The sequence below is a fragment of the Zophobas morio genome, unplaced genomic scaffold (genome assembly GCF_036711695.1).
Source record: "Zophobas morio isolate AGI-343-1 ecotype UQ-CSIRO unplaced genomic scaffold, CSIRO_AGI_Zmor_V1 ptg000012l, whole genome shotgun sequence".
NCBI classification, from domain to species: domain Eukaryota; kingdom Metazoa; phylum Arthropoda; class Insecta; order Coleoptera; family Tenebrionidae; genus Zophobas; species Zophobas morio.
Genome location: NW_026972117.1, coordinates 28,877,901 through 28,890,440, shown reverse-complemented (window position 1 = coordinate 28,890,440; position 12,540 = coordinate 28,877,901). Strand labels below are relative to the sequence as shown.

General features: G+C 29.7%; 1 protein-coding gene across 5 annotated transcripts in view; it reads left to right on the top strand.

Moving 5' to 3' along the window:
• The window catches only part of LOC135128152 (band 3 anion transport protein), a 117,866-nt gene that overhangs the window by 15,869 nt on the left and 89,457 nt on the right, over positions 1 to 12,540 (top strand). For all 5 annotated transcript variants that reach the window (XM_064055037.1, XM_064055042.1, XM_064055039.1 and 2 more), the window contains exon 2: positions 6,706 to 7,074. In XM_064055037.1, the coding sequence (XP_063911107.1) occupies positions 7,015 to 7,074 (60 nt within the window). In that variant the 5' untranslated portion in view covers positions 6,706 to 7,014. The remainder of the gene's footprint in view (positions 1 to 6,705; positions 7,075 to 12,540) is intronic.

The following is a 12,540-nucleotide window of genomic DNA, read 5'->3' as shown; positions in this document are numbered from 1 at the left end:
TTTATGTGAATCATTGAAGTCTTTACTGCTAATAACTATCGTTTTATTGTTTAGGATGTCACACCTTTAGAAAATGTCATATTATCGATTATATCGTATGTGAGTATGTGACTATGACGTAGTTTATTTAGTATAGAAGTATTCGATGACATTAACGATTACAAAGCAAAAGAAAAGACATTAGACAACAACAAAAGTCACAAAATTAAGAACTACAGGAAATTTAGAAATACGGAAGACGCGAAGAGTGGCCCGGCGTTTACGAAGCAGAGCTCTCCATATTTTTTTAGAACTCGTTCGTATATTATTATGACTACGCGTGTCCCAAAGAAAAAATCAAATGCAAAGAATCTCAATACATGACTTACAGGTAAAATTATTGCTAAACATAAGACACATTTTTGTGTAATTTTATCTGTGATTTAGTTTTTCTTTTTTTTTGACATACATTGTAATAATGTTTTTTATTCACAGTAAACGTCATTATTATTGTTATTATTATGTTTGAAAATTAATTTATTAACAGGTCGCTATATTCGGTTATTAGTAATTCCATTGGATAAAAAATATAAAATTATTCTGTGCTTGTTTAGTTTTTATTAGCTAATTATGTAAACTTGAGCTACCTATTTTGTCTGCGGATGTATAAAAAAAAACATTTTTTAATAAAACGCTTTGAGGCATATTTTTTAAAATTAGAAGTAAGGGTGTAATTCTAAAATTTGGAATAAATTTATTACTGAATTTCTAAGATAAATCTTAAAGTTTGGTGGTTTAAATTTATTTTGTATGTATTAAGATAACTCTTATAATATAAAGTTAAAAATATAGCTAGATCGAGAAACCACAAATAACGTTACTATGTGATGATACCTTTTAAGCAACACTAGCTTTCCAATATTTTGGGAAGTCACCCATTTAAGCATAAATATAAAGTATTCAAAAAATATCAAATGGTAAAATAGTAATTTGGGAAATTATTTGTGTGATAATAATTGCCACCACACGATAAATACAAACGGAAAATCGACATTTTCATCTTCTAAGAATGTCTAATTTGGACAATGAAAATTAACCTATTAGAAAACTATTCAGAGCTTTCGGTCAGAAAGTAAAAAAAGTAAAAAACCTTTTTGCTTCCCGTGTGTAAGCTTTAAGATTAACGTGAATACGGTAAATTGCGAGGCCAAATTCGTCCGTTCTTCCTTTCAAAAACTTGGTGACGTCATCACAAAATCAAAATTATTATCATAAAAAAAATAATATTTGCAAAAGGATGATTTTTTATTTTCCGAGCGTAAGTTAAGGAAGTAGTGTAATCGGACCTCTAAAGTACGAAAAAATAGGTCCCCGTTTCTTGTCTGTCTGTCGTTTGTGTCAATATTTATTGAACGAAATTATCGGATCAATTGCTGTCAAATTTTGAATGTATCTTAGGAATATCATGATTCATGCAGGTGGTAACATGCTAACCAAAATTTGTCTAATCATCCCCACCAACAATGGGATGACGTTATCTCCAAAATTTACAACACTAACATGTCTATTTACATTTTATAAAATAAGTTATACCTGCACTTGTAGTTAATGAATCCGTGCTGATTTTTTATCAGACATTCAAATTTTTGAAAAAATGTCAAAATTGTATAGCAACATTTTACAACTTTCAAAGTGTAAAATTGAATGCTTTGAAATCTTGAAAGCGTTGTAAAGTAAGTATGGTAAGCCGTTACTCATAATATATCTATTTGTCCCCTCCTAAAAAATGGACGAAGTTATCCCCAAAATTTTGCCGAAGAAATCCTGTGTAAAATACTATGAATCTATATTTGTGGGTTACGAATGCATTCAAATTTTTTAGAATTATAGGATGACTAAAAAAAATGAATGAATGAATAAAGCAATCTGTTTTATTGAACAAATCAAGAAGGGCTCATCATATGTTAAATTGATATGTGTGTCTTTCACAAAGTGTTGATAATATCATCGCAAAACTTTGTTATGGAAAAATTCAATTGAAACATACACATAGCATGGTTCTTTACCTGTGCTTTAATAGTCCGCACCACATATCTTTATTTTAACCTATAGGGGTTATTATAAAACAAATTAAATTATAATATAAAATATTATATTTAACTGTGAAACTGCAAAGCGAATCCTCTAAAATTTTGCAATATTGTGTATTTCATATTGTACCCAATTGTGGCGACCATTTTTTTTTAATTTGGAAAGGTGCTAAAATCGATTTAAAATTTACAGTACGATTCAGATTTATTGATCTATTTATTTATTCACCCGAGAAAGTTAATGACCACTTTGCAAAAAATTATTAAATAAATGGTTGTTAACAAATATGCTTCGAGATGCAATGGTTTTTTTGGCTTTAGCAATATGCTTTTATTTCTGAAATTATTTATACAGGATGAACATGAAAAATGAATGAATGAATTTTATTGATAGACTCGTATTAACAATTTTCCCAAAAAATTAGAATCTGCTTTTATAATTTATTTAAAACACGACTTGTTTGATTGTGTTTCAGGAATGAGAGAAGTCTCAAGAAAATTGAAAAAGCTATTTATTGAACCAACAACGGTTTATCTAATTTTCCTGAAATTTTGACTAAGTATTTCTTCGTGTTACACTATACGTACGGTGATGTATTTGTCCTCTCTAAAAAGTTCGTGATGTGATCAGAAATTTTGTTAACAAACAATTCATTTGAAACATACGATTTTTAGTTTTATTTTAACGTATAGGGATTATCACAAAAACAAAAATAAATAGAAAAGTGTAGTTGAACTGATAGTGTGAAATAATTTTAGGTCAATTTTTTTGTTAAGCATTCAACAAGTTACTCTGATTTTTTTAATCCCTTTGTAACTCTGGTGTGTTGACAAACTTTGCTTAAAAAAATTGCTTTACAAATACAACTTGAAAAGTCTTCGGAAGTCGGCTGGAGAGCATGAATTTCAGTTGCTGTCATGAATTTAATCATCGATTTGTTGAAATTGTTTTAGTATATTGATTAAAATGTTTTTCTGTTTTAGTAAAAACTACGAATTATTGTATGGCTTTTTCCACTTGCGTTTATAATGCACATCGGCAATTTGGTGGGCAATCACGGACTTTCAAATAGGTTACATTTAAATTAACCTTTTCTTCAATCACCTTACGTGAATTTTAATTTCTTATCATCACATCTCTTCCAGTACGACACCAAGTTTGAACTTGATAGCAGTTTCTAATAATTATGTTTTGCAATTTAGAAAAATGCGTATAATATGTAATGAAACATAATTAGTAGTCTTGCTTGTACGTGTTATATTTACTTCAAAATTACCAGTGATCGAGAAAGTAAATTTAACACTAGAAAATTTACAAAATAAAATCTGCCATAAAATTGATTGGTTGAGAAAGTAAGTGAAAATACCAGCATAATGCATAAAAAAAAATCCACAAACACGTGCACTGATTTAAACAAAAAATAGTTTTCGGTGCCACGTTGGCATTAAGCACTAGATTTTAAAATCTGATCAGTATAAAATAGTCATACACACAATTTTTTTTTAATTGAATGGTTAAATTGCAAAACTCTTTGAATATACAGTTTTACCTTTTATATTTATCTCCAACTTACGAAATTCGCATTTAGGAAATTGCTTATAATTTATAACCCATAATAATTCATCAAAATTATCAAATTTTACGTAACAAATTATTTCAAATCGTTGTTCGATTCTAACTACACGGTCGCATACTCCAAGTGGTATTTATATTGAAAAAAAATCCATTCAATGATTTTTGTGGTTTGTTTTGGCTTTGCATTATTCACATGAAACACTTCCAATGGTTTTCTGTTAAATTCCAACGGTTTCACGTCTAGCCGAATATTGAATAGTTCTAAATTAAGCTGCGGATCAATCTACCATTATTTATATCCAAAAATTATATAAAAATATAATTTATTGTTTCATATAAAGACTTATCTAATCTCAAGCGAGGATTAAACTTTATAAATTCGCTTTGATGATATTTCACTAGACAGTTTTGTTTTTGGTGGTTTACTTTTGATTCAAACCGGGCACATTTTGTTCGGGCTAGCGAATGTTTGTAGTGTTCAAAGTTTCTATCTAATGCATGAGGCATAAAGTAAGTGCAAATCAAACGCGGGTGATAAAATTAGTTTATTCAACATATAAATTTACGATACAGTTTTTGTAGATAACAGAAATGCATAAAAAAACATATTTAAGATAAATAGTAATAATCCGTATAGTTCATTGTCAAAAAGTCCAACATGCATTAAATAAAAAAGTTTAAATACTTATTTTAATTAAATTTAATATAAGTATGTTCGAGGAAAATGATTACATGAAATTTTGTAAGGGTTTATAGGCTAAACCCTAGATTCTAAAATAGTACATCAGGTTGTGGAAAACAGGCCTAAATACCGCATTTTCATTAGAAGTAAAGGAGGGAAACATCAAAGGATGAGTTTAATTTTAAGTAGTTAATCGTGTAAGAGCGAACTGCAGCTGTTGGCGGCGCTTTAATATATACGAATTATTTAACGATTAATTTATTATGCGTTGTTAATTTGCGATCACGAGAATTTGCAAAAAACAGAATTGTCACAGTTCAGTAATAGATCAGCAACTTGAAAAGACCTTCACAATGTGCTTAATTAGTTACAGTAATCTATTTGCTTCTAAATTCATAATGTGGATTTAAAACGCCGGAAATTTAATTAAAACTGGGGTTTATTTAAAATGCTGATGAACCACCTTGGTAGTTATTAAAGGAAGGGTTTTGTAGAGCTTCATTTACCTTTAAAGTTTAATATTAACCATATTCTCGCATTATGTATACAGTTTGAAATTTTCGTGTGCTCTATTTTGCCGCGTTGCTTTTTTGCTTATTTAATGGTGTTAGTGAAGAGATAACAGCATTTTTCTGCATTTATGCAGTTGGTGTTTACGTCAGTGATGATCCAAATAAAACTAAAAATAACACTGTTACGACTTCTCTCAGAATACGTTTTATTCTTTTGTTTTTGCTGCGCCATGTTTCGAAAGCATGTATACCTTCATCTTCAGGCACTATATTAAAGAACTCAACGAACCACATTTTGGAAACAACTATTTCGATTTTTTCGTCGTGAATTATCTCGAGAAGGGATTGAAATTATGCCACATTTTTGTCTAGATTTTTTATTCCTTTTTAGAATAAGCAAAAAATTGGGTTGTATTTAAAAACGTTTGAGATTTTTAGCGTTCTGATGGATTTTTATTGTTTTATTGAGGACTTTTTTATAGAATTAATGTCCTATTTTGTAGATTTTATTGCACATTGTTTCTTAATTTATCGCATTAGTTAATTAATTGAATTGGTACTTTGGGAGGGTAGTTTTTTCCATTTTATAATAAAATCAGTAAATATTCTACAATAGAATAAAAAACCTAAACCATAATTAATATGAGGTGAGTGATTACGGTTTTATTTGTTTTGTTTATCGTATAGTTGCAATTTTTTATAGACATTGTCACAATTTATATATTAAGCAAGTGTGCTAGTAATTCATATATCATTTGTTGTAAGGTGAACTTTATAGCAGTCAATGTTCCAACTTTCACGTGACGAAGGTTGTGTAATACTGATCTAAATTAATTTCTAAAATGTGTAAATTTGTTGTGAAATCTAGAGGAGAACTTCACATTTGCTTTTTGACCATTTCTTACCCGGAAGTTCGTTTTTATGGCAAAACCACCAATCAAAAATTTTCAGAACATAATAAAAGTTTATAATTATGTTTAGGAGTATAATTTACCAAATATCTCGGATGTTGAAACACTTGAAACTAATATTATTACCATTTTTTTGTATTGTAATTTTGAAATAAAAGGTTGGTCATATATGTATATGATATATTGTAGTGTTTCATTTATCAGAATTGTATGTGATTTTTTAGAAAATAAAAGATTATTTACTATTAGTTATAAGTAATTTTGTTGTTTTACATTTAAAGCGTGGTAATCTATTTCAATTAATAAGTTGTTTCTATTTTCATTTGGCTTTTATATTAAAATAGATGCATGCCAATAATACATATTTTCTTTTATTTTTGTTTATACTGTGCAATGTGTCTGAATAAGTTGGGTAACACACTTCTGCTTGATAAGAATGGGGAAACACGAAACACAATAATACTTCAGCTACATTTTTCTTTTTGTCATACTTAAGTCAGAATTGTCTGTCAGGACTGGTTAAAAAAAAAATTCAACAAACGATATGTATAGACCTAAAATACTCTTCTCCTGATCAGATAAATTAAAAATCAGATTATCAGTAATTAATACAATTACCCGACTGACAACAACAAAGAACTCAGAATTAAAATAATTAAATCATTATTGCAATTTTGTACCTTGCGAACGTCCAAAAAAGATAAATACACCGGAAACAGCAGTTTTACAATAGACTGCATAAACACATTAGTATATAAATGGTTAACAATTTAACAATAGTCAATCACAAATTCCCATATGGTCAATTAAGTGTACATAATTGTACTTGAAAACAGCTAGCGAATCACATGATGTTTTGCGTTTCATCGATATAATATCTCAACACGTTATAATTTGATCATTAAATTTAACTTTCACCCGCCGGCACACATTGTAACAGATTTTTTTTTTGCAGGACCAGTCATTGACTTTTGATACAAGACGGGGACGAAAAATACGACGCGTTTCTCTTTCTCAGGAGCCCTCAAGGACGTCGAAACGTCGGATTTAGGATACCCCATGTTTTTTCAAGTTCTATTTGCAATTACCCGACTTGGACGATCACCTAGAAAAAAAATCTATTCCGTTTCGATTTCGTCATCCGCGAATTTGTGAATTTGTGGAGAGTGCGCGTTCCGAAAACAATTGTGATTTTTATTCGCCTTAATTGAGTCTTAGTTTGGATTACTTTTCAGTTAATGGTGTTTATTTCAAGTGCTATAAAATGAATAACGCCGCTAGAACTAATCTACGAAAGTTATCTTTCTTGGGATTCGCATCAAAGGTAGGTTTATATTGCAATCCTGGAACGTTTCAGATTTTTGTTCAAGTCAACACGTGTCTCAATTTGATCGAGTCATATTCTGTGAATTGATCGTTGTTGATTTTGCAATCCTGGAACGTTTCAGATTTTTACTGAAATCAAAACACATGTTGTAATTTAACGAGTCATATTGAAATGCTCTGTTTTTGTTGGTTTTGCTTACTCATCTGTGATAAAAAGTTGCAGCAGAGTTATTGTTTCTACAATTTCTAGGATTGTAGTAGGTTAAGTCAATTATTTTGAATGATTACTTAAATTAAATAATTTTCTAAAATTAAAAAAATTATAAATTAATGATTTAGTAGTCTGATTAAAAAAAAGGTAAATTAGAGCTATTTATCTCACAATAATCGTTCTGTGTATTAATTTTCAAACATTAATCTATTTTTTTTTTAACTAAAATACGTAAGACAGCTTGTACTTAAATCGCAGAATTATGTTGACAAATACACAACGTAGATCCATGTTCGGATTATTATATTTTGATTTGGAGTGTTTCCTCTCATTTGATGTATTTGCGGATAAAGTGGTATTAACGCCATCAGCAGGTCGTATGTCAGTTATTCAATATGGTTTTGTTTGCATTCTGGAGTGACGTATACACGTGTTACAATTCTGCTGTTAATTTTTGCATATTTCCATATAACTTTTTTGTATATTTCTGTTTAACTCGAAAATAAACTAATGGTAAACTAATAAACAAATAAGTGAATTTGTCACAAGTGAGCATGATTATGTCATTTCGCCACGTGTCACATAGAAATTTTAAACGAAATGAATAAAATTTTAAGTCATAATCCAGAATGCAAAACCGATTTGTATTTGTGTCAGGTGGTGTGAAGAGGCAAAAAATTAAATTTTGTTCATTTAGGACCAAAGTGTAGAAAAACATCAAACTGTTCCACTAGCGGTGTAGTATATATTTATTTTTAAATTTTTAGAGCTTCCCGGTAATAGCCGATTTTGGGTCTGAGGCAATCGAAATGCAAAATCTTTGGAAAACGAAAGGGCAACACCAATTTTTTTACATTTGCATTTGAACAACAAGTTTTGTAGAACTGATTTGCTGAAAGTAGTTCTATTTGTTCGTTGTATCTTGTCATGTGAATTAGTAACACATCTATAGTGCTAACAACTTCTTCGATTCACTGCTACCCGGGTAGATACCACATACTGTTCAGAATTTTCTGAAGTGCTCCGGTTTCTGTGGCCGACCACACCATAAGTTATTCAACTTTGCGTTTCCACTGAACTTTAGACTAACCTTTGCATTACAGTCGTCAGCAAAGGTGTGTATGATTGCAATTATTCAGGAGGGTCTCACCTAACACCTGTCTCTCCTTAGTTCCACGTAATTGTTTTTAAAGTAGACTTATAAATCATGTTGTTCTCGAACTAATAACCGATAGTCTCAATCCTTCTTCGGCTGCATAGTCTTGTAAAATCTTCAGCCTTGCTCTTCCAATCATTTTCTTTCACGCTCATCCGTTCTGTCATTTGATATAATTATTATTTAAGTTTCCATATTTCATTTCACTAGACATGTTTTCTAACATTGTTTTTATGTTCTGTTTAATCTTTTCTAGTAGCTATTCTCTTTCAAGACATTCTCTGCTGTATACCAAATATTCCTCTGTCCATTCTAAATGGAAATTTTGTTATGGAATTTCATTTTAGTTCCCAGATATTCCAGAATTTCATTAGAGCTTTCAGTTAATACCAAATATCTCTGGAATCGAAGTTCTTGCCTTCGTTTTTCAACAACATCCTTCAGAAATATCCTGGAAATTATGTATAAGTTTTTTGTTAAATGCTTCTGCTTGTTGTAATTTTCGAATAGATTTCTCCTAGAATCTCCTTTTCTTATCCATGGTTTCGTTGATTCACTTCTTCAACCTCATTAATTTGTCAAATCCCACTTCTGATATTACTAATACAATTGCCATTATCACTAAAAAAATATTTACGTTATGAGTAATACATTTTATGAATGATCTTTAAATAATGTAGACACGTGATACTCTTAAGGAGATATTAATTATTATTAACAAATGGAATGCGATTTATTCCATTAAATGCCGTTAATATCCGTATAATATGTAATAGAGCGAATTAGGATTGTTGTTTATATCAAGTTGCGTATTAATTCTGTTTGAGGAACTTAATTCGGGTAAATCATATTTAAGTCGTTTTGATTGATGGTGTACGGATTTTTATATATTTAGCCATTTATATCTAAAAATAGTTGATACATTGTCTGTGATAATCAGTTACGATGCAACTTTGCAAGCCAATAGGGATTTAAAAAAAATAACGTGTACTACGACTGTAGTGCCTTTTAAAACTGTTTATCCCTTCTTTTTAATGAAACGAAACCATTGTGAAAAGCTTTGTTGCGATGAAAATAAATGTTCATAGTGTTTTGACTGATCGATTAAGGAAAACATATATCAAGTTGATTGAGTGCTGACAAAAACAATAGGATTTCCACATGTTTCGTCTTATTTATCAAAAACCTACTCAATCAATATTTATTTTACTTAGTTGAAACAAAAGCATGTCTTGAATCGATATTTCGTTACAATTCGCAATATGAATTCTGAGAACACAAACAAATAAAAAATGTACAAATATCTACCGCACTCACGTAATTAATTAAAGGAACTGTAATGTAACTCGGTTTTCCAGATTTCTAAAGTAAGTATATGATATTACTTTGATAAGCTGAATTTCCTTAAAATTAAGGATTAGGGATTAATTAGATTAGTAGATGGGAATTATCATGATTATGACTTAGTGTGACACCAGTTAAGAGAGTGGGATGTAATATATTCTCTATTGAGTGGGAGAGAAAATTGCTTTTTTACATTTCTGTTATTTTATGTCGAATAATAATAACAGCAGTAGTAACAACAGTATTACCAATATGACTTTTAAAACGAAAGAACAGTTATTAGGTTTTTCATTTTAGCCATATTGTATACGACTGACAATTTTTAGTTAAGAAACGTTAAATGATGTAGTAAAGATGAATCAATAGTTTTTGCGGTATTTGTTAAAATAATGAATGTCTTTTTAAACACAGGAAATTAACAACACGAAATGACTATTAAATTAGTACTTGAAAGTATGCATTTGAAGTATTAGTGTACATACATATGTTTAATTTATCTTGAAAAAAATTGGTGTAAGGTTATGTAGCCAGATTTTCCCTCACTTTCGAAGTATAGTCAAATAAATTCGAAAAATGACTTAAAATTTGTGTATGAAAAAGTAGAATAACAAGAAATTGTTGAGATTAAACACGAAGAAGAGAACGTTGATTAAGTAAATTTAAAATTTCTGCGTAAGATTATTATCAGTCTTAAGAGGACGATATTTTTGACTTGGCCGACTAGATGTCACTATAGTAGATTAGCAAATTTTTAGGACAATTAAAATTTGTAAAATTTGATATAAAGAGTTCTGAAACTGTCCTACCAAAATTTGTTTTAACCCTTCTTCCAGTAAAGTTTTACATACTTTCTCTGTGCAAAATTCAACCTAACTAATTGACGACCTCGTTATGGTAATTTTGTGTTCTGTAATTTATTGTGTATTTTCTATTACCTACGGATTGGATGCAGTGGCACGTGACACCGTGCCCATCAGGCCACTGTACATTTTCAGTAAAATTGACAATATTTCATGATTGTGTTTCGTTTGGGTATTTGTTTTATCTTGTCATAACGGAAGTTTGCTGTGTTCACTGCATTACTAAAGCTTAATAACAACAATAACAACAACATGCAGAACATGTATCTTATTATTATCATTCACCGCTATTCTCACATGTCACCACATAAAATAACAAGTAATTTAAGCGTATAATAGAAAGTTACATCAGTTATTAAATTACACTATGCAACAAATTAAAAAAAAAATAAAATTCACAGAATGCACAGTATGCAGTTAAAATTTCTTACCTCAAACTCAATTGAGAATTATGCTTGAAAGAATCGTATCACATCAGGTTTCAAAATGAAAAGTGTTTATTGAATTTTTTGAAATCATTCAAAATTAATAAAACAAAACTTCATTTTTCATTGAAAAAGGTCTTTTTTTTCGAACGATTGGCATTCTTACTGTAGCCAGATCTCGCAGTATCCCTCTGAAGACACCAAAGGAAGTCTGCAAGCATGGGTGGATACATAAAAGCTATATTTTTACGATTAACTATAATCAAGTGTCCAAAAAGTAAGAAAAACAAAACACCCGTTATCTATGTTTTGTGGTGTGATATGGGTATAAAACATTTTTTTCTTTAGTATATGCAGTATAGGTACCCAACCTATCACATCAGGTTTGGAGATGAAAAGTGTTTGTTGAATTTTTTGAAATCATACAAAATTAATAAAACAATACTTCATTTTTCATTGAAAAAGGTCTTTTTTTTCCGAACGATTGGCATTCCTATTGTAGCCAGATCTCGCAGTATCCCTCTAAAGACACCAACAGAACTCTGCAAGCATGGGTGGATACATAAAAGCGATATTTTTACGATTAACTGCAATCAAGTGTCCCAAAAAGTAAGAAAAACAAAACACCCGTTATCTATGTTTTATGATGTGATATGGGTATAAAACATTTTTTTCTTTACTATATGGAGTATAGGTACCCAAGCTATCATATCAGGTATCAAAATGAAAAGTGTTTATTGAATTTTTTGAAATCATACAAAATTAATAAAACAATACTTAATTTTTCATTGAAAAAGGTCTTTTTTTTCGAACGATTGGCATTCCTATTGTAGTCAGATCTCGCAGTATCCCTCTGAAGACACCAACAGAAGTGTGCAAGCATGGGTGGGTACATAAAAGCGATATTTTTACGATTAAATGCAATCAAGTGTCCCAAAAAGTAAGAAAAACAAAACACCCGTTATCTATGTTTTGTGATGTGATGTGAGTATAAAACATTTTTTTCTTTACTATATGGAGTATACCCAACCTCAAACACTATCTGAACTTTCTGTGAATTTTTTAGTGTTGCATAGTGTTATTGTCGTACTTTCAATAATGAAAAACCAAATATAAACAAGAAGATTTTTTTTTAATGTGTATTATTAATTATGAATTTATGAAATAATTGATGGCAATAAAGAAGTCGTACAAAAGTAAAAACGCAATGGCGGCTCGTGACCCTTTGAAATTAAGGGACACAATTTGATTGATGAGTTAAATAAATATGAAGATATAAAGCAGATTGTTATTACCAATTAATAAATGAAATTATGTACATTCAGTAAAATTAAAAAAGTATTTGTCGTCCACATATTTTTTTGCCTTCTGTCAAAATTTTACATTGATATGATATTGAAACCTCAGATTTTTCCACAGAATTTAAGGATTTATAAAAATACAAGCAATGCATATACAAGTTTTTATT